Source organism: Pongo pygmaeus, chromosome 14 (genome assembly GCF_028885625.2).
Source record: "Pongo pygmaeus isolate AG05252 chromosome 14, NHGRI_mPonPyg2-v2.0_pri, whole genome shotgun sequence".
NCBI lineage: Eukaryota > Metazoa > Chordata > Mammalia > Primates > Hominidae > Pongo > Pongo pygmaeus.
In genome coordinates, this window is record NC_072387.2 from 68,927,487 (window position 1) to 68,951,902 (window position 24,416).

Here is a 24,416-nt window from a genome sequence, read left to right on the forward strand (position 1 = left end):
TACACTTCCTGTGGCAGTTAAAGTGATCCTTTTAGAAATTTAAGCCAGAATAGCTCATCTCCCGCTTGAAACTCTTCAACAGACTCCACTTCCACAGAATGAAAATCCAATATCCCTACCACGAGCTTTATGGCCGTGACCTTCTGCATGCCCACCTTCTCTGACAGCCTTTTGGATTCCACCATCCTCTCCTCTCTCCATCCCTCTGCCACGTGGTTTTTCCACCTCATGTACAGTACTACTGCCCACTCTTCTCTAAACTAGTTCCTTGTCCTTTGGTGTCAAACTCCACCACCTCAGAAAGACTTTCTATAATCAGCTAAATCAAAAAACCTCTCCATTAATTACTCTCAGTCCTCATTTTTTCTTCACTGAACTGATTATACCTTTTTGTTTTATTTATTTGTGTTCTAGGTTTCTCCTATATGCTTCTCATTTGCTGCGGTACCTAGCAGAGCCCTTGGAATACTTGTTGCATATATAGATTACAAAATCCTGTGCTATATTTTAGTAGCATGTTATCCATGTCACATACTTAGGAACTTAAGAGCTTTATTCTTTCACATGTTAGATGTTTCTCTCTAAAAGGAATCGCAACAATTTAAGAGAAGAAATCCTTGCACCTCATCTAGTATTCCAAACAGAGAATGCATAAAAACACTTGAAATACCTGCTCTCCTGTCTTCCAAAATGAGCAGTACAGGCTCATGTATTCTACTTTATTTCAAGCATTAATCTCCTTATTCTGTTTTTACTATTCAAATCCATGTAACATGTACTCTGATCTTCTCTCCTGAGTCCCATATTAAGGCTTCACAATGACACAACACCGGGTCCCCTCCTCAGAAATTCATAGCACAGTGGAGAGAGCAGCCACACATATAGACTTAAGAGTACAAAGGCTCAAAACAAGTGCACAAGAAATATGTTTTTCTGATCTCTAAAGATGTGTTGTCCAATAGGGTAGCCTCTAGACACATGTGGCTATTTAAATTTTGAATTTAAATCCTAATCACACTAGCAATATTTCAAGTGCTCAACAGCCACATGTGGTAAGCAGCTTCTGTAATGAACAAGACAGACATAGACCATTTTTGTCATTGTAGAAAGTTCCATCAGGCTTCTGTTCAAATGGGCTAAACTTCTACTTAGCCCTGCAGAGGGACTGCAGGTGATATCAGTGGCTCTAACCTTCTTTTGGGTGTTTCTTTCATATTATTGTATTAGGCCATTCTTGCATTGCTATAAAGAAATGCCTGAGGCTTGGTAATTTATAAAGAAAAGAGGTTAATTGGCTCGCAGTTCTGCAGGTTGTACAGGAGGTATGGCACCAGCATCTACTCTGCTTCTGGGAAGGCCTTAAGAAGCTTCTAATCATGGCAGAAGGTGAAGGGGTAGCAGGCACGTCACATGGCCAGAGCCAGTGTTTGTGTGTTGGCTAGAGAGGGGGTGGGGAGGCAAACTTGTAAATGATGAGATCTTACAAGAACTCACTAACTATCACAAAGACAGCACCAAGCCATGAGGGATCTGACCCATGATCCAAATACCTCCCACCAGGCCCCACCTCCAGCACTAGAGATTACAATTCACCATGAGATTTGGGTGGGGACAAATACCCAATCTGTATCAGTCTGCCCCTAGCCCCTCTCAAATATCATATCCTTTTTGCAAAATGTGATCATGCCTTCCTAATAGTCCCCCAAAGTCTTAATTCATTCCAGCATTAATTCTAAAGTCCAAAGTGCAAAGTCTCATCTGAGACAAGGTAAGTCCCTTTTACTTACAAGCCTGTAAAATCAAAAACAAGACATTTACTTCCAAGATACAATGGGGGTACAGATATTAGGTAAACATTCCCATTCCAAATGGGAGAAATCAGCCAAAACAGAGGGGCTATAGGCCCTAAGCAAGTTTGAAACCCAGTAGGGCAGTCATTAAATCTTTTTTTTTTTTTTTTTTTGAGATGGGGTCTCTCACTGTCACCAGGCTGGAGTGCAGTGGCACGATCTTGGCTCACTGCAACCTCCACCTCCCAGGTTCAAGCAATTCTCCTGCTTCAGCCTCCTGAGTAGCTGGGACTATAGGCATGGGCCACCATGCCCAGCTAATTTTTGTATTTTTAGTAGAGACGGGGTTTCACCGCGTTGGCCAAGATGGTCTCAATCTCTTGACCTCAAGATCCACCGCCTCGGCCTTCCAGGCGTGAGTCACCGTACCTGGCCTGCAGTCATTAAATCTTAAAGCTCCAAAATAATCTTCTTGACTCCGTGTCCCACATCCAGGCCACACTGGTACAAGGGGTGGGCTCCCAAGGCCTTAGGTAGCTCTGCCCCTGTGGCTTTGCAGGGTGCACCACCCACAGCTGCTCTCAGGTGCCAGCACTGAGTGTCTATGGCTTTTCCAGTTGTAGGGTGCAAGCTGCTGGTGAATCTACCATTCTTGGGTCTGAAGAGCAGTGACCCTCTTCTCACAACTCAACTAGGTAGTGCCCCATTGGGGACTCTGTGTAAGTGGTCCAACCCCACATTTCCCCTTGGTACTACCTTAGCAGAGGTTCTATGTGAGGATTCCGCCAGCCCCTACAGCAGTGTTCTACCTGGACACCCAGGCTTTCTCCATATATCCTCTAAAATATAGGCGGAGGCTACCAAACCTCAAGTCTTGCACTCTGTGCACCCACAGGCTTAAAACCACATGGAAGTCACCAAGACTTACAGCTTGCACTCTCTGGAGCTGTGGCCCAAGCTGTACCAGGGCCACTTTGAGCTAAAGCTGGAGCCAGAGTGGCAGGGAAGCAGGGAGCAGTGTCTCAAGGCTGCACAGAGCAGCAGGGCCCCGGGCCTGGCCCTCAAAACTATTCTTCCCCAGGAGGCCTCTGGGCCAGTGATGGGAGGGGCTGCCAAAGGTCTCTGAAATGTCTTCAAGGTTTTTCCCTCATTGTCTTGGACATTAACTCTTGGCTCCTTTTCAGTTATGCAAATTTGTCTAGCAAGTAGTTGCTCCACAGCCTTCTTGAGTTCCTCTCTGAAAAAAGCTTTTTCTTTGCCACATGGGCAGGCTGCAAATTTTCCAAACCTTTATGCTCTTCGTCCTGTTCAAATATAAATTTCTTTGCTCCAACATTGGAACACAGGCAATTAGAAGAAACCAGGCCACATCTTGAATGCTTTGGTGCTTAGAAATTTCTTCCACCAGATACCCTAAATCACTCTGAAGTTCAACCTTCCACAAATCCCAAGGGCAGAAGCAAAATGCAGCCAAGTTCTTTGCTAAGGCATACCATGCATGACCTTTGCTCTGGTTCCCAATAAGTTCCTCATTTGCATCTGAGACCTCCTCAGCATGGATTTCACTGTCCATATTACTATCAGCATTTTGGTCACAATCATTTAACGAGTCACGAGGAAGTTTCAAACTTTCCCTTATTTCCCATATTCTTCTGAGCTCTCCAAATTCTTCCAACCTCTGCCCATCACCCAGTACCAAATTTCCTTCCACATTTTCAGATCTTTTTACAGCAAATGCCCCACTTTTTTTTTTTTTTTACCAATTTTCTGTATTAAGCAATTCTTGCATTTCTATAAAGAAATATCTGCATCTGGGTAATTTCTAAGGAAAAGAGGTTTAATTGGCTCATGGTTCTGCAGGCTGCACAGGAAGCATGACACCAGCATCTGCTTGCCTTCTGGGTTGGCCTTAGGAAGCTTGGTGGAAGGTGAAGGTGGAACAGGCACATCACATGGTGAGACCAGGAGCAAGAAAGAGAGTGTGGGCAGAGGTGACATACACTTTTAAATGACTAGATCTCATGAAAATTCACTCACTATTGCAAAGATAGCACCAAGCTCATTGGGATCTACTCCCATGAGCCAAACACCTCCCACCAGGCCCCACCTTCAGCATTGGGGATTACAGTTCAACAGGAGATCTGAGCAAGAACAAATATCCAAACTATATCAATTATTATTTATGAAATTTAATATACAAGAAGCTGAAATAAACTGCACCTGTTCCTTTCAGACATATACTGCCCCTCTAATAAGAGAACTAGAAATCCATCACCAATCTAATTGACAGAGTTTTACTCTTAAAAAGTTTTCTGAATGATAAAAATTAAAACTTCTTCTATTGTCAATGTGATGCCTTCCTTTGTATTAAGGCCTCTCTTCATGTATAGACATGTAAGGGAATACCAAGATAAACATCATTTTAAAAATCTTTTACTTAACCGACTTGGCAATACTCTAAGACATAATAACAAGCCCAGAAAATTAATCTAAGGAATAAACTATACTGATTATTTGTATGTAAAGTACTAATAACTAGAGGCTTTAGTATCTGCAGTTCAATAATTTCTCTCATTGAAAATATTTATCTTTCAACAGAAACCAAAGAAACCAAAATATTCAGTTAATAACTTTATACTGATAGCTGTAAAGCCATAAACACATAAGATTTACATTCTCAGAAAACAGGCAATAACAATTAAAAAGAAAGAAAGTTTATTATATTCCACCTTTATATCCATAAGAAACTGTAAAGTTCAATGAGTTTTTTTTCCAAATTGTTTTGGCTTAACACTGTACCTTCTGTTGTTGTCTTTTAAACAGTAAACTGATAGTTTCAAATAATTAGGTTTGTTTTGTTTTGTTTTGCTTTAAGAGGCAGGGACTCGCTGTGTTGCCCATGCTAGGGTACAGTGGCTATTCACAAGCACAATCCCACTACTGTTCAGCATGGGAGTTTAATCTACTCTGTTTCTGACCTGGGCCGGTTCACCTCTCCTTGGGCAATTTGGTGATCTGCTGCGCTCAGGAGGTCACCATATTGATGCTGAACTTAGTATGGACACCTGATTGGCACAGTGTACCACAGTCCAGAATTCCTGGACTCAAGAGATCCTCCTGCCTCAGCCTCCCAAGTAACTGGAACTACAGGCATGTGCCACCATGCCCAGCTCAAATAATTAGGTTTTAGTAACATTTTCTCCCGGTTATACTTAAATGTCAGTAATATAGGTTCCAAAATCTATTTTTTAATAGAGTAGTTGAATATAACTAATCTAGACATACATGAGCTCTCGTAGTTATATGAAACTGTGTTAAAAATGAAGATTTTGGATTCTGTGTCACATTGTGACTCACTTTACACGTTAATAGAATTTTTTTAAAAAAGATAGTCTATCTTGGCCATTTAAACAGTTATATTTTGAATAAACTGGGAGATATATATGGCAGATAGATATACCATATATATGTATACATGCACAGCATATATAGATATAGATACAACTTTAAAAAACAGATTTGGAGCACTTTACAATTCCAGGCCCTCTCAGGTCAACTATAAATTGAGCTGAGCAGCTCTTATTTACCATCTATAGAAGACATGTGCCTGTTAAAAGCAATTAATAAATTTTCCATGCGCTCTTTGTTTACTGTTAACCCTGTATTCAAAGCCAAAGCTTTTAAGATACAGATACACTTTGAAACCAAATATTTATACAACATTTTGCTACATCTATAAACCAAAAAAAAGCTGTAGAATGAATGACAGTATACAAAAGAAGCAGCCTCCTACCCCTAGGGAACATTCAGTCTTCTAGAGGTCTCTTAGAGAAATGGTGCTAGGTTTGGAAGGATTGTGAAAGCATGAGAAAGTAATGGCTTGTCCTTTGAAAATATAAAGTTAGTACTTATTTGAAAACATTAATAGTTACTTTCTTCCAGGACATTTTTTCATTAATATTTCATTAATTTGACATGCTTTTAGAAAGGACAGCCACGTGACTTAAAATTAGAAAGTATTTTCAACAAATACTTATTTAATAAGCAATGCTACTTGTCATAAACATTACAAACTCTGAATGGCAATTAAGAAATAATAGAAGGCATATTTGAAGATAGATGGCAGTGTCAAAATAAACAGGTAAAGAAGAATATTAATATCCTACCTAATACTTTTTGACTTCTTATTGGAAAGTAATCTTGAAAAAATGCCTTTAAGAGGTACAAATAGGCACATCTCTCTAACGAAAACTCTGTTTAAAAAATACATCCCACTAATATTTTTAATTTACCAGAGGAGATGTTTCTACAACTTCTATGATGCACTATATTGCAGATTCCCTCATCCCAGCTACAGGCAGTTACACCGATGACTGCCAGGGACCATAACTATAGCACTTCCTGTCAGACATACTTCACCTCTCCTTTTCTATTCCTTAATACCTGGTTTAAAGCCCACTCCCTCCCTTAGCCTCACCCTGCTAAGCCAGCACTCCCTGCTGAAGGGAAACCTCCTTAGATCACTCTTCTATTCCCTTGGGACTCTCTTGAGATTAATGTCCAATCATCCTTGCAGATTTTTAAAAATAATCTTCAATCTGTCAGAGTTTATTTTCTTTATATAATCTCACCATCTGGAATATAACATTGAGAATGTAATAATAATGTAGTTAATATATCAAAGAAGTGGATATGCAGAACCAAGGCTCCTTAGGCAGCACTAATAGAATTGCTTTCAATGACAGAAATGGCCTATATATACATTGTTCAAAATGGTAGCCACTAACTACATGTGGCTCTCAAACAATTAATACATTGTGGTGTTTTTTTCATTCATTTTTAGTTAACTAAATTTAAATAGCCACAGGCAGCTAGTGGCTACCATATTGAATAACAGGAAAGAAAACAGAGCTGCCTGCATTACTTACCTCCTTGGTATCAATATCAAAGAGAAAGGAAGAAAAGAGAAAGAAAAACAAAGCAAAGGAAAAAGAGAAAAGAAATACACCCAGGAAAACCTTTACTCCACCTGCCCCTTTCAGAAATTATTACTACTAGTATCAAAATGAATCTGAATATATTGTTAATTCTCAAACACTTTTTAACCTAAGGTGAATTTTTAATAAGTTTTTATAACTTGTTAAACTAAAATTCTAAAACATGTCATGCAAATCTAAAAAATATATCCAGAATGTAGTAGAGAGAGACAAATAAATGCAAAGTATTAATGATAGAATAGGAAATAATAAAGTATAGAGCAAGATGGTCTAACATATACAAAATTAGAGGGGAAAAGGCAATACTTGACAAAACAATGGCAAAATTTTCACAGAAAGATACCCATCATATTCAAAAAGCCAAAAAAATTCCCTATCAGAATAAAAAAGAAAGAAATCTCACCCGGACACGTAAAAGAAACTCTACAACACCAAAGATAAAAAAAAAATCATAGAACCAGACAAAGAGAAAAGGCAGATTACCTGGAAAGGAACTGGTTTTACTAAACAACAAGTTCTCAAAAATAGCAATGAAAGCCAGAAGAGAAAACAGTATCTTCAATGTGTTAAGCATAGATATCTAAAACCCTCAATTGCATCTCAATTGCATGCCCTAGGAAGGCTATCCTTCCAAAGCAAAGGCAAATAGATATTTTGAGACATTAAGTATAAACAAAAAAAAAACTGTGGGTGAACCTGATTAAATATCACTTTTAAAAAAGATACTTTCAAACAGAATTTTGCCATCACACTCTCACTAAGGAATCTTAATAATATACTTAGAGCAAAAGTAAAATAATGGGGGGGGGGCGGGGACAAAAATCAAAAAGAATGATGTGTGTAGAAACATATATACATATACACATATTTATAATATGACTCAATAATAGTAAAATCTAACTTATTAAAGGAAAACAGATATACTGAAATTTCACTCAAAACTAGCATACAAGTGAAAAAGGATATTAAAGTATTCTTTGGTTCAAGAGAAGAGATATTGCTTACTTTTGTACCTTTTAAGTACACGCAAGTTAAATTTCTTTTTAAAGTGTGTTCATGTTAAATTTCTTTTCTAAGATTAGAATTAGATTAGTAAATGAGGAAAAATAAAATAAGAAATTAAATATCAATCCAAAAGAAGTTAAGGAGAATAAAGACGAAGGATGAATATAGAAAGGGAAGAAGCAGAAAGAAGAGATGAGGAAGAGCAGGAGCGGTTTGGATGATGAACCTGAAAAAAGTAGCATAAATTAAAAATGAAATTTTTAATTTTATGAATTTTCAAAATGAAACATCAGACATAAATTCCAACATATTTTCACAACTGATACAAAAAGATTATCAGTTAAAGATAAAGATTATCAGATGCGATAAAAAAAATTATTCATATGCTATTTATAATAGATATTCCTAAAATATAAGGTATGAAAATGATTAGTTGGGAAAAATGTAAACAGCTGCACACATCAAGATGGATAAACCTATGAAACAATATTGAGAGGAAATACAACTCTCAGAAGAATGCATGGAAGATGACTCGTTAACATACAGTTCAAAAACATATAAAACCAAACGGTAGGTTAATTAGGAATATGTATATGCTAAAACATAATAGAAAGGAATGATAAACCCAAAACTCAGGACAGTGGTTACCACAGAATAGTAGGGGGAAGGGGTGTTTAGGAACGAATGAGGGTATAGGATTAAGAAGGGATGAAAGGAAGCTTCAAAGCTATAGGCAATATTATATGTCTCAGCCTCATTAGTAGGCAAGGAGATGCATGTTTTACTGTTATGATAAATTGTCTTTTGGAAATGTTTAATATTTTATTTAAAAATTTGAAGTAAGTCAAAGTATTAGCAACTTCAAATTTCTGATCTTGAAAGACTTCCTTAGATCATGTTGATAAAAATGAGTACACTGATCTCACTGCTTGTCACAAGTTTTTCTGTCTTTACACATGTGACATATGGTATGAACTAGATCAACTCCGAAATCAAGATGTTCCACCTGCTTTGTGTGTTTAATCCCAGAAATGAAGAAAAAATAGATTCCAAAAATGACACTTATTAAATGGAATAATGACATTCAAAGGCTGTTTACTTGTTTTCACGTAAACACATACGTTTCTGCAAAATTTTCCAAAATGATTTTCTCAAAATTATAGCTATCAACTTAAGAATCTCTTTAGAAATCCAACAAAAAGATAACTTTATGAGAAGATTATTCTTGTTAATTTGAAAATGAAAATTTTAACTATGATTAATGGAAAATAATGCCTAAAATCTCAAAACACAAAAACCTGGTAAGCCTAGATTTTGAGACAAAAAATCTTACCCTTGACAGGCATGTCAAATTAAGAAAATAAAGATACCTTCTATCACTAATTTGCTATATGCATAGACGAGTATGATCTATAAATGCTTGATATCAATCATAATGATGTTGCTGTCTACCTTTTTATGTTTCTACCCAAATGTATTCCATAATTCAAACATAATTATTGACTATGTCAAGATCCACTAAAAATAATATTTGATAATTTGAAGAAATTGGTCTTTTCCCTGGTATTCAGAACTAGCTCAAAACTGTCACCAAGAATACTAGATAATCAATAAATAACAAATAGAAGACGTTTGTGATCTCTACATCAAATCTTCATAAAGCAAGGCAAATAATCTAGTATTTAGCATACTGATTTTCACATAATTCATAGACAGTAAAAGGCTGACATGGCTCACAATTGCTAGGCAGTTTCAGAAGTTGAAGAGTGGCTCTAAAAATATTACATATCCAGAGCCGAGAGGGGAGAGCTAATTGGGAGTACAGAGGAGTCTACTTTTTCCTTGATTTCTTTCTTTCTTTTTCTTTTTTCGAGATAGAGTCTCACTCTATCGTCCAGGCTAGAGTGCAGTGGCATGATCTCAGGTCATTGCAACCTCTGCCTCCCAGGTTCAAGGGATTCTCGTGCTTCAGCTTCCCAAGTGGCAGGGAGTACAGGTATGCACCACCATGCCCAGATAATTTTTGTATTTTTAGTAGAGACGGGGTTTCACCATGTTGGCCAGACTGGTCTCAAACTCCTGGCCTCAAGTGATCCGCCCGTCTCAGCCTCCCAAAGTGCCAGGACTACAGGTATGAGCCACTGTACTCGGCCTTCCTTCATTGTTTATTTAAATAAATCCTGAATCTACACCAGCATTGGAAAACCATCAATCAGTTCAATTTTCTTTTTTGTTCTATTCAGACATTTTAAACACTTTAACTCTAATTTACTTAATGATATTACAGGTCTAACAATGATCTCAAACTTTACAAAAATTAGAAATTCTTTTTAGTCACATACTGTATAAAAATTAAAAACTGATTCAAAGAGCAGGCATATCATAACTGACAGGAAAGTCCAAAAATTTGATCACAGGCATAACTCCCAAGTTTTACATGTCCAGCTAAGTCATTTCTCTAATTAGAACACTGGACAAAGAAATATTCAAAAGTATCTTCTTGAGCCTGGCACAGTGGCTCACACCTGTAATCCCAGGACTTCAGGAGGCCGAAGCGTGTGGATCATTAGAGGTCAGGAGTTCAAGACCAGCCTGGCCAACATGGTGAGGCCTGTCTCTACTAAAAATACAAAAATTAGCCAGGGGCACACCTGTAATCCCAGCTACTCAGGAGGCTGAGGCAGGAAAATCTCTTGAACTCGGGAGACGGAGGCTGCAGTGATCCAAGATTGCACCACTGCCCTCCAGCCTGGGTGACAGAGTGAGACTCTACCTCAAAAAAAAAAAAAAAAGACCTCCTCGATTTTCTCTCTAAATAAAGTGACATGATTTCAGAAAAAATTCTCCAATGATATTTTCTATTCTTTTCAATGAAAAAAAACTACTTAATGGATAACATCATGGATTCCTAATAACATATTCTAGAATTGTCCATCCTTAGAGAAACAATTCCACCAATTTCTAGTTTTTCTTCTTTAAATAAGGTTCAAATGAACCAGACATAGCATAATTTCCCAGTGTTTTTAGGTAAAATCACAATAATAATCCATTGTAAGATGCATGAATTCATATATAAAAACCTTCTATTTTGTTTTCTTTTGTTAGCACAGACATCTACTTTTGAGTAGATGAAGAAGAGAATAATAGTAGTATTAAATAAAGGGTCTACTCCTCATTATATTGAAAAACTACGAATATTTCCAGTGCACACTGGCTGACAGATAAACTGAGAAATGAGTGTGAATTGTCTCCCCAGTCAACCCCGCCAATACCCTCTTTCCTATGTTTAAACTCCATAGAAATACGGTGTGAATCTGCTTTGTTTACTCAAGCCCCACACCCAACATACTACTGGAAAACAGCAGGTGCTCAAAAATTTTTATTTTTTCGCAACTGCACTCAAGCTGGAATGCAGTGGCATGATGCCAGCTCACTGAAATCTCCACCTCCCAGGTTCAAGCGATTCTCCTGCCTCAGCCTCCCGAATAGCTGGGATTACAGGCGTCCGCCACCATGCCCGGCTAATTTTTTAATTTTAGTAGAGACGAGGTTTCACCATGTTAGCCAGGCTGGCCTGGAATGCCTGACCTCAAGTGATCCACCCGCCTCGGCCTCCCAAAGTGCTGGGATTACAGGCTTGAGCTACCACACCTGGCCAAATATATTTTTAAATGAACATATTTTACAGGCAAAGATTAAGCTGGACACCAAAGCTCTTCATTATGAATATACCTGTCAAATAAATTCCCCAATCCATTCTCAGTTTCTAACACTAGCCAAGGTAAGACTAAAGAAGGCTAAAATTAAAACCTCATTGTTTCAATCAACAAATCTTTACAGAGCATTTCCTACATGTTAAACAGTGTGTCTGGTAACGCGAGGTAAATTACACATATGAAGCCCTAGTCTCATGCCAACCATTAGTTTGCAGTCTAGAGGAGAGACTGGAAATGGCAAAATATGGAAAAATAAAGTTGAAATATACTAGTTTCTTTGTTTACTCATCATACTCCTTAGTTAAATGTCACTCAGTCTCACATCTCAGCAGGTAAGGTTGTTTACTTTTAAATACATGTACAGTCAAGGATTTCTGCATACAATATCCCAGCCACAGAAGTGTCCAAAAAAGTAATAATCAGAGCAAATTCTTCTCCATATCATGAACCTCCAATTATAGTATGCAATTCTAGCCTTCAGAACACACACACACATATATATATGACTACATATGCATATATTCTTATGCAGAAATAATCATTCATTTCTTACACAATGAAAACCCAAAACTGATCTACAATCCTTGCAGCTCTGAAATTCTCTGATTCTGACTGTTTAGGTATTTCATAACAATTTCTGCTTGAATTTTTTTCAAGAATACTCTTGTTTAGCTACCTACCTAATTCAGTTAGCAAATGGCCTCTGAATAGACTGAAATCTCTCTTTTTAGGCACCACAATTAACATACATGATATATTTCAGGTACATCTTCCTGGTTTTTGTTTTTTTAACAAGTCTGTCTCCTACCATGCAATAATCTGACAAGTTTAAATATGTCCAGTTTATCAAAATATATTTACACTGATTGTTAAATTTTGTTCACAACTATTTCTTAGAGGCACCAAAAATTAGCCCCATTCCAAAACTGACTTATGGAAACACCTATGGTACTGTTTTTAGATAAAATACAGGATACTCACTTAAATTTGGACTTCAGATAAACAGTGTGTGTGTGTCTAGAATTGAATATTTCTGGTTGTTCTGTACTTTTATTTGGTAAATATAGCAAAACTAACCTATAGGCCCCTACGACGACATCATTTCCAACAACAGAAAAAATTAACTAGTGGTATTTCTTACTTTGTCAAATAAGATCAGCAAGTAAATATACAATGACAAAATTCAGGGTGAAACTCAGTCATATTAAATTAATAGTTTCTCACATGACAATTCTCTTTTAGAAAACACCTTAAGTTTCTAAAAATTCTATGTGGGCAAAAGGCTTTTTTAAAGTCCCTGAGCAATGTACCACTCAGTAATAAATGCAAAAGGTACTACTGAGACTATATTTCTTCCTGCATATAAATATTAGGTATTCAGTTTGTACTTTGAGAAACTGTTGAGGTCTACCAGGCACAATGAAAAAAAAGTATTAAACTAAAAGAACACATTAAAGACATCTGCCCTGTTGGTGTTCAAATAGATGAATTACCTCACAGGATTGCTGGTCAAAGACACTCGGAGAGACTCCAAGCATGTGACAAGTCTCTCATCTGCAGACCCCATTTTCAGCTCATGAATGAATTCCTGTGGTGAGATCTGTCGGCTTCTCTTAAGACTTCCCTATAAAATAAGTCAAAAAATGTTTTGATTAATACTGCATGGAGATTACCCATTAAAAAATAACAAGTTAATCCCTCTAACAGCAGCACATAACTACTATAATTAGCACTATTTGGGCAAGGGCGGTAGATAATTTCCTTACTTCTACCCAAAAATGTATAAATTCATAATCTGTGGTATCCACAAAAGATAGTACTATAACATCAGAAGGTGTGCAAATTGAAATAACTGCTTTCTTAAATGTAAAATGTCATGGAGAACAATTGTGTAATATAGAAAATATCTTAAAATACAGTAATATTTTTAGGCATACACAAAATAAAATTCAAAACTCAATATAAGAACTACTCTATTAAAATTAGTATTCTGAGCAGTGTAGAAAAGGCTATTAGGTATTAATTCATTCAGCTATCACTATAAGCCTAGTTCTAGGCACTGTAGACACATGGATTAACAAAAAGCGAAGTCTGGAAGAAATGCAAGCAAGAAAATAATAATTTTCAGTACAGTCTAGTTCCTGTAACACAGCACCAAGAGACTCAAAGAAAGAACATCTAACCTGGCAGAACAGATCAGGGAAGCTTGCATAACAGGGGTACATCTTCCTGGTTTTTCTTTTGTAAGTAAGCATTAGGGAGGCAAAGAATGAGAAAGGAATTAACTTCCAGACCAAAATATAACATGCATGTACACATGCAGAGAAAAACAAAAACATATGCAACTGAAGATAAAGGCCAGATCATGGAGTGATAGAGCACTACTATGCAATTAGCTCTCCTGGGGAGTTTTGGAAGGATCACTCCAGTGTGAAATATGAATTAGAAGAGTAGAGTTCCCTCATTATTCAACAAACATTAAGTACCTATTAAATACTGGGCACTGTTTTAAGTACTGAGAATAGAGCAGAGATGAAAGAAGAATAAGAGATTCAACTTCCTACCTACATGTAGCTTTACTACATATGGGGAGAAACAGGTAATACATAAAATAATGAAAATGCATTGCACTGTAAATAATACATGCTGTGGAGAAGAATAAAAGCAGGAAAGAGAATAAGTAGCATCATATGAGACATGCAGTTTTAAACAGGATGGTCAAAGAAAGCCTCACAGAGAAGACTTCAAAGGCCTCAAACTTGAGTGTTTAAATAAAAAGTCTAAAGGAGATAAGACAGCTAACCATGCAGATACAGGAAAAAAAAAAAATGCTGTGATGGAGGGAACTGTAGGTTTTACAGTCCACTCAAAGAACTTGGACTTTTACTCTGAGATCAGAAGCAGAGAGATCTGTCGAGAAGGTATATATTATAGCCTAGATAGGAAATGATGAGGATGGTGAACTAACAATAAAGTTCTGAATTATATTATTTGAATTACAGATTCACCATCCAATGGCAGGAAATGAATTGCGTAAGTTCAAAAGAAGATCAGGTGAAGTGGTAGGAAATCAGGTGTTTCTCACGTTTTTTGTTTTTATTAATTTACTATATTGTTATTCAAGAAAACATTCTCAATAAAGCAAAACAAATTAGCACTGTAAAGACAGGTTATTTTTATTCATGTCATTATCAAAGCAGTAATTTAATAAAGAAGAATTCAATGGTATAATCTCCGAAAATAAAAGGGGAAATGGTGAAAGCTATGAAAATGAACATCCGATTATTTTTACCACAGTCACTGATATCATTCAAAGAACATATTCAACTTGCACCAACACAGCACTTATTGATGTTTCTTTTTGCTATGAATTACCAAAGGATTGATTGTTCAACAAAGAAAATTTGGAAAACACAGAAAAGCAACAGGAACAAAGGTGCCTCAAAATAACTACTGTTAATATATTTCTACATAAAGCATTTTTCTCGTATATATAGAGAATATTAATATATTTGCATATATTTATATTTTAAAACATATATGATATGGTTTGGCTGTGTCCCCACCCAAATCCCATCTTGAATAGTAGTTCCTATAATCCCATGTTTTGGGAGGGACCCAGTAGGAGGTAATTGAATCATGAGGGCGGTTACCTCCATGCTGTTCTCGTGACAGTCAGTGAGTTCTCACGAGATCTGATGGTTTTAAAAGGGGCTTTTCCCCCACCTTCGCTTGGCACTTCTTGCCTGCTGCCATGTAAGATGTGACTTTGCTTCTCCTTTGCCTTCTATCATGATTGTGAGGCCTCCCCAGCCATGTGAAACTGTGAGTACATTAAACCTTTTTATTTATAAATTACCCAGTCTCAGCTGGGCACAGTGGCTCATGCCTGTAATCCCAGCACTTTGGGAGGCTGAGGCGGGCAGATCACCTGAGGTTGGGAGTTCGAGACCAGCCTGACCAACATGGAGAAACCCCATCTCTACTAAAAGTACAAAATTAGCTGAGCGTGGTGGCACATGCCTATAATCCCAGCTACTCAGGAGGCTGAGGCAGGAGAATTGCTTGAACCTGGGAGGCAGAGGTTGCGGTGAGCAGAGATCATGCCATCGCACTCCAGCCTGGGCAACAAGAGTGAAACTCTGTCTCAAAAAAAAATAAAAATAAAAACAAATAAATTACCCAGTCTCAGATTCATCTTATTAGCAGCGTGAGAAAAAACTAATACAATACACTTTACTCATTATAAACATTGTTTGATACCTATTGTTCTATAGGCTACTGTTATCTTTAAGCAATATTTCATGAACATATTCCAATTTCAACACATAAGCCATAAAGAATATGACCTCTTCCTGCCTACAGACTATTGCATTACTTACTTAATTAGTCCCTGGCTCTTGGGCAAGTAGGTTGTTTACAATTTCTTGATATCATAAATTTTTCAAGTTTCCTGTGCGTGCTGTCAGGCCGATATTTTTATCCAAAAATATAGCAGTGGAGGTTAACTAGATGATTTCTTGTAGCCCATTCTAAATTTATTACCAAAAAACTTGCAATTTGGGTAGGATCAAAATAAACCACAACTGAATAAATAGATTTTTTTCTTCAACAATAAGTAAGCTCCATGTAGCAAATACTTTTTAAGTATGAGAATAACCAATAAGTGCATGTGGATAAGAATAAAAGTGGTATTAAAAGATAAAAAACAAAAACCACCTATCCTATATCTTAGCCCTGTCTCACAAAGACAATAATTATTAATTCCTTTAACAGTTTCTTCTGATAGTTACTTAATATGTCTAAATAATGTACCTGATATTTTTAGATTTCTAAATATTCATTATTACCTTTGATTTGTATTATGAAAAATAAGGATTTAATTATTTTCAAACATTGGAACCTCTTCTCTTCCAACTCCTGAATAGCAATAGGTAAACTCAATTGAACAAAAAGATGCCATTCCATGAAATGAGAGCTAACTGAATCCACATTTTATAAAGTCCTTACAGCTACATCCCTAAAGAGATGAGTTCAGGCATCCAAAAATCTTAATGCTTTAGTTCATTTTATTATCACTCAATAGGATATTATATGTCCCAATCATAAAATCGCTCAATTACTGTAAGGATATAAACAGACACTTTTCAACAGAAGACATTTATGTGGCCAAAAAACATATGAAAAAAAGCTCATCATCACTGGTCATTAGAGAAATGCAAATCAAAACCAAAAGGAGATACCATCTCACGCCAGTTAGAATGGCGATCATTAAAAAGTCAGGAAACAACAGATGCTGGAGAGGATGTGGAGAAATAGGAACACTTTTACACTGTTGGTGAGAGTGTAAATAGTTCAACCATTGTGGAAGACAGTGTGGCGATTCCTCAAGGATCTAGAACTAGAAATACCATTTGACCGAACAATCCCATTATGGGGTATACACCCAAAGGATTATAAATCATGCTGCTATAAAGACACATACACATGTATGTTTATTGCAGCACTGTTCACAATAGCAAAGACTTGGAACCAATCCAAATGCCCATCAATGATAGACTGGATAAAGAAAATGTGGCACACATACACCATGAAATACTATGCAGCCATAAAAAAAGAATGAGTTCATGTCCTTTGCAGGGACATAGATGAAGCTGGAAACCATCATTCTCAGCAAACTAACAAGAACAGAAAACCAAACACCGCATGTTCTCACTCATAAGTTGGAGGTGAACAATGAGAACACATGGACACAGGGAGGGGAACCTCACATACCAGGGCTTTTCGGGGCGTTGGGGGGTTAAGAGAGGGATAGCATTAGGACAAATACCTAATGTAAATGATGGGTTGATGGGTGCAGCAAATCACCATGGCACGTGTATACCTATGTAACAAACCTGCACGTTCTGCACTTGTATCCCAGAAATTAAGGTATTTTTTTAAAAAAAGAAAAAAGGAAATACCTATAGATAAAACTACAACACATTTGTGGAGAGAAATTGAGGACAACCTACAAAAATAAACACGTTATACCATACTCATAGATCAGAAGACTTAATTTTATTAAGAAATCCATTAAGTACATTTTCTGAAAAAAATAATCCATAGATTCAATCAATGATTACTGTCAAAATCCCATCAAGTGTTTTGTATAAATTGAGAACTACATTCTAAAATTTATATGAAAATAAAGGAGACCTAAAATAGGAAAACAATTGTGATAAAGAACAAAGTTGGGGGGCTTACACTATCTGATTTCAAGATTAACTGTAAATCTACAGTAATCAAATTAGAGTGATACATGCATCAGTGGAATAGACAGTCCAGAAATATAACTTATATCGTCAATGATTTTCACAAAAGTTGCCAATGTGATTCAATGGGGGGAAGAAGAATCTCTTCAACAAATGGTGCTAGAACAATTGTACTTTCATATGAAAGAAAGTGAACCTGGATCCTAGACCTAAAAGTAAAAGCTAAAACTATAAAACATCTAGAAGAAAACAGGTAAAAATCCTCCCTGCCTTGGAGAAGGCAAAGGTTTCTTAAATAGGACACAAAGAGTACTAGCTATAAAACTAAAATATTGTACCTCATTAAATTCAAAAGTATCTTATTAAATTAGTTTTGGTAAGGAAATGAAAGGTAAGCACAAACCAGGAGAAAATATTTGCAATACAGTTAAGAACTGTATAGAGTCTGAGATTTCAACTTACAAGCTAAATTAGCTTGTTACTATTTCACAGATGCTGGCAGAAAAACACAAGACTCCTGGATTAGAGCCGAAGGACTTCATTATGCATGTGTTGGGTCCCTAACACACCCAATCGCACGGGGACAATCCAGGGCCCATGGAGAATGCCTGCACATGCAGTGGATTGCATCATAAGAGAAGAACACAGAGCTTGGGGGATTCACCATTTTTATAGTGAGCAGTAATAGGCATGCTTATTGTGCAGAGAGAGGCAAAACCTCGCCTCTCCAGGCTACTCACTGCAAATGCAACTCAGAAAAATGGGATGGGTAAAGAGCAATCAAACCTTGTGTTCTTGGCATAGCCAGCAAGTAGATGTAGGGAAACTCAGATCCCATGGAAGACTGCCTCTCCCAATGATACATTTCATAAAGGACTAGTATTCAGAATAAAGAACTCCTATAACTCAATAGTAATAGGACAAATTAATAAACAGATTAAAAACTTCATAACAGAAGATATGTGAATGGCCAATAATCACATGAGGACATGTTCAAAATCACCTGTCAGCAGGGGAATTCAAATTGGAACCACAAATGAGGGAGTGCTACATAGTCCCTATAGTAGTCTCCTAGAGTAGTGAGAATTTGATACTCCTGGAACTCTTCTACACTACTGGTGGACATATAAAATGATACTGTCACCCTGGAAGATGTTTGTTTCTTTTAAGTTAAATATACATTGCCCATATTACTCAGCAATTGCAGTTAGGTGTTAAGCAGGAGGAAAAAAATGAAAAAAATCTACGATGTATGGAATATCTTTATTCTTAATAGTCAAAATCTGAGAACAACCCAAGTATTCATCAACAAATTATAGTATAACCACACAATGAAATACTGTGCAGCAATAAAAAGAATTCACTACTGATAAATGCAACAAGACAAAGGAATCAAAAAATTACACTAGGTTGAAGTAGCCCAAACAAAAAGTACACAGTGGATGGTTCTATTTATATGAAAAACCAAAACTAACCTGTCAATCTTTTCTCTAGGGCCATTACAATTCAGGCACAGAAGCAGAGCTATTAAATTTGGTGTGTTTGGCTGGAGGATGGGATTAAAAGGAGGCAACATTTTAAATAGGGCAGCAAGTAGATTTAACCAATAAACACCGGGAAAGACAGACTAAATCCACTACCTAACGATAATTACTTCGGCCATATTGAACTGTCCAACTTGAACAGTTTGTTGCCTCAAGGATTCTGCATTCCCACCTGAGAATCCTGCCTCTGACACCCTCCACCCTTACCCAAACCCTCACCACCACTACTACAACCCTTACCCAGGCCTACTCCTAAACATTGGTTAGACCTGGGCGGAGAGTGGCTTCCCACAGAAGGCCTCTCGTGAGCCACACAATGGGTCCCTTCCCCCAATCTATGGATTCATTTTTCATAATTCTTACTCTGTATTAAAATAACTTTCATTACTACCTATTATTTAAAGGATATATTGAACACCTATTGTGTGCCAAGTACTGTTTACACGATGCAGACACAGGAGTGAAATAAAAGTCAAAGATGAGTCCTAGGACTTTGGTCTATGCCAAAACATGGTACCATCTACTTAGATGGGGGAGATAGAATAAAGAGAGTGAGTGATAGGGGAAGTAGCTATTTAAGAGCCTCTAGAGAAAATAATATATTTTGCTCTAAGAAAATAACGCTTGTGCGGCTAAGCGTGGTGGCTCATGCCTGTAATTCTGGCAATTTGGGAGGCTGGGGCAGGAAGATTGCTAGAGGCCAGGAGTTTGAAAACATATTGGGCAACACAGTGAAACCCCATCTCTACAAAAAACATTTTTCTTAATTAACCCAGCATGGTGGTGCATGCCTGTAGATCCAGATACTCAGGAGACTGAGGTTGGAAGATCACTTGAGCCCAGGAGTTTGAGGTTGCCATGAGCCATGATCGCACCACTGCACTCCAGCCTAGGCAACAGAGCAAAACTGTGTCTCAAAAAAAGAAAAGACAGAAAGAAATAAAATATCACTTGTGCAGAGACCACAATGAAGAGGAGAGGACATGGGAAAGCTGAGAAAAAGAACTTGTAGCAAACAGAAGAGAAAATACAAAGCCTTGTGGCAGGAATGAACTTGGCATATTTGGAGGACAGTAAGAAGACTCAGTGAACATGATAAGAATTACAGATGACAAGGACAGACAGAAAAGGCAGGGCTCTGATCCTCTAGGCAGGCAGCTGAAAAACTACAGCCTGAGTGTCAAATGTTTTTGTATGATCTTGGGGCTGAGAATAATTTTTACATTTTCAAATGCTTGTTAAAAAGAAGAGGAAGAGAATGAAGAGGAGGAGGAGGAAGAAGTGAAGAAATCAGAAGCAGCAGCAGCAGCAGCAGATGCAACTGAGACCATATGTGACAAAGTCTAAAATATTTACTGTGTGGCCATTTAAGAAAAAGTATGCCATCCCCTGATAGGATCTTATAAACCATGGTAAGGACTTTAGGTTTTATTCTGAGTGGGATGGATAAGTATTGGAGAGTTCTGAGCATAGAAAGTATAAGATGAAATAAATATTTTTTAAGGATTTTTCTAACTACTGTGTGGCAAAAGACTATACATGGCAAAACGTGAAACGAGGAGGTCAGTTAGAAGACTACTGCATTGTCTGGTCAAGAGTTGTTGGTAGCCTGGCATAAGATGCAGTGATGGAAAACATTAGATGTCCTCAATATGAAAATAAATTTTCAATGTACAGCAGACAGGAGGCTGATAGTTTAGATGTAAGAATGAAAAAAGTAAACTTTGAAGATGATGTTCAGGTTTTTGTTCTCAGCAAGTAAATGAATACTGTCTACTGATCACTGTGACCTTGAAAAGACCAGTTTTAGTGGTGGATTAGGGATAAGCCTGATCATAAATTCAAGAAGAAAAGCAAGAAGAATGGAAAACTCTTAGGAGATTTTCTGTAAAGGGGAGAAAAGAACTGGGGCAGTGGCTAGAGGGAATCCTGGGGTATAATTTGGGGGGAGTGGGAAAAAATATATACATATATGGTAATGTTTGCATGCTGATGAGAATGACCAAGAAAAGGAAACAAAACTGATGATGCAGGGAGGTAGGTACAGGCTCAGAAAAACAAACAAGCAGGCAAACAAGGTGACTCACGCCTGTAATCCCAATACTTTGGGAGGCCAAGATGGGTGGATCATCTGAGGTCAGGAGTTCGAGACCAGCCTGGCCAAGATGGCAAAACCCTGTCTCTATTAAAAATGTAAAAATTAGCCAGGCATGGTGGCGCATGCCTGTAATCCCAGCTACTCGGGAGGCTAAGGCAGGACAATTGCTTGAACCCAGGAAGCAGAGGTTGCAGTAAGCTGAGATCACGCCATTGCACTCCAGCCTGGGCAACAAGAGAGAAACTCCATCTCAAAAAAAACCAAACAAACAAAAACCACTTGAGTAGATGACAGAGGATGTGCTCTACTATACAAGGGGAGAGACTGACCTTATACAGCTGCAAGGAAAGTTTATCACTGCAAAAAAAGCAAAAGCAGAGTTTAAGGGAACAGATTCTGGTACACTGTCAGATCTGATGATTAGAAAGTGAGGTATGGCAGTTCTATTCTGATTACATCAACATTCTCAGTGAAAAAAGTGGCAATATAATCAACTAAAAGTGAGAACACCGAGCTGAAGGTAGGAAATTGTTTTCAGAAAGTAAAGAATTGCAATAAAAATGGTCATGTGGTAGGATATCTGAGTACTGTTAAGGGCTTGCTTATTAACTGTGGTCATTCAAAAAAGACTAGTCAGTGTAGCAGCTACCTGCTTCCTCCCAGATGCATGCTGTGCTGAGGTGCAGATGCAGAGGAGGGGGGGAATTTAGTTTAACCAAGGGCAGCGTTTATATGAACAATGAGGCAAACAAACTGATGGTATGTGTGAGAGTGAAGATCTGAGGGTGTTAAGTATATAAGGAGAGAAGTAAGGGCATGCCAGGAACAGGGAGGTGACGAACATGAAACATGTAAAGTCAATGGGTCAGAATTGCCAATGGGATTGCAAAATTCTTAAAGTGAGGATACTAATAGGAAAGATAGACAGTGCACAGGAAAGGAAGTCTGTAAATCATATTTAGAAGTGGTATTTTACTGTCCCAGGTGACTGAGATTGGGAGAAAAAACAAAGTTCACTAGGAGTAATAAAGTCAAGTAAATGAGAAAGTGGGATGTTGGACAGATCATGTATGTGAATAATGAAATCATTAGGGATGATGGAGGTGGTAGTAGCATAAGGAAAAGCAATCAACTAGGTAGCCCAGTCTTCAAGGTATAAGAAGTCTGTCATACATGCCAGCATCTCTGTGTGATGCCATGTTCTCCACTAGAATACATGCTACAGGGCAGTGTCTGCGTCTGCCTAATTCATCACTGTAACACCAGTCCTTTGCAAAGTGAATGGCATTCAGTGAATGAATGAAGTTATAATAAAATGGAAGGTATACATAGACTAAGGGTTAAAATAAGAAAAGAGCCAAGGTGGGTGGATCACCTGAGGTCAGGAATTCAAGACCAGCCTGGCCAACATAGTGAAACCCCATCTCTACTAAAAATATAAAAATTAGCCAGGTGTGGTAGGATCCATCTGTAGTCCCAGCTACTTGGGAGGCTGAGGCAGGAGAATCACTTGAACCCGGGAGGCAGAGGTTGTAGTGAGCTGAGATCGTGCCACTGTACTCCAGCCTGGTGACAGAGCCAGACTCTGTCTCAAAAAAAAAAAAAAAAGAAAAGAAAAAAAAAGAAATAATAATAAGAAAGAAGAAGAAAAGTCACACACATCTCTTAAATTAAAGAAACAGGAAATGAGAGACTATTTTTCAACACAATTAACTACCTTTTATTATATTACTATCCAAACACAGGTATAAAAAAGGAAATTGAGGGGAAAAATATTATATTACAAGAATAATCAGAAATACTCCTTTTAAGAACAGCTCTTGTATTTCATTTTACATAACTTCAAAGGAAGAGGGAAGTACAGGGAGGGGGGAAAGGATACTCACGGCTGCATATCTTTAAGTCCATTAGCCATGAAGATGAAAATACTTAGAAAGCTTTATCCCCTGTGGTATCAAAACACATTAGTGAGATAAGGATGTCTGCCTGACATCACAAAAATTAGAAGGATATTTATCCAACATAATTTTTAAATCTTTTTAAATCCTTTAGCAAATTTTATTCTAAAATACCAAATGCAGCATAGAAAGAAAAGTACATAGATTCCTCTTATCATATTCTTTATTAAATGTATCCTAAGGTAGAAAAAGTAATATACCCTTTCCCATACTTATTTCCCTTACCATTTCTGTTCGTCTAAAATTAAATGCTCTTTCTTTTGCTAGGTAACTATTACAGGTAATAGTAACACTCTCCTTGGACCTGTCTTGAAAAGATTATTTTGTCCCTACCTAAATGACTACATTTCATCTCAGTTCAGGTGTAACACTTATTCAGTATATGTTCACTCACTATTCTATCTCATTGTTTGCTTTATTCAATGTATAAAAATACACTGAATTTCTAGTTACCAGTTGATTTTTGAAATAACTGAATGGTTTTTATACAATCATAAAGAATCTACCATTTATGAATGACCAGATTTTTAAAATAATAAATGTAAAAAAAAAAAAACTAAATCTGAAATATCTACACACTCTGAAAGAAGATGATACAGCATAATGCCAATATCGATCAGGACAATGACCTTCTTTATCTGCCTAATAAAGTATCTAACATATGGTAGTTGCTTAAAGCAAAAGTCTGCCTAGAATATCTGTGATATCAAAGGAGTCAGAAATTATATTCTTAAACACTACTCCAATCACTGTAGACTGTTTTCCAACTCACTAAATGACACCTTATTTCTCCCAGATAGTAGCCTATACCAAAATTCACCATGCAACATCTTCAACTGCTGGTGATAGCTTAATCTTTAAATCACACTTAAACCTGTAAAGAAAACCAGTATTTTTTTTAACATGAAGACCCATAATATATAGCCTCTGGAGATTAAAATATTAAGATATCAGAGAACTGTAAGAATAGTTTGAACTTTAATTTTTATGTGAAGTTAGTTACTAGATTCTAGATCCTTCTCCATAACATTTACTTTGTAATTTTAAGCAAGTA

At 37.1% G+C, this 24,416-nt stretch overlaps 1 protein-coding gene across 2 annotated transcripts in view; it reads right to left on the minus strand.

Moving 5' to 3' along the window:
- The window catches only part of DIAPH3 (diaphanous related formin 3), a 484,172-nt gene that overhangs the window by 352,642 nt on the left and 107,114 nt on the right, over window positions 1-24,416 (minus strand). For both annotated transcript variants that reach the window (XM_054446718.2, XM_054446717.2), the window contains one exon: window positions 13,002-13,132. In XM_054446718.2, coding sequence (XP_054302693.1) covers window positions 13,002-13,132 — 131 coding nt within the window. The remainder of the gene's footprint in view (window positions 1-13,001; window positions 13,133-24,416) is intronic.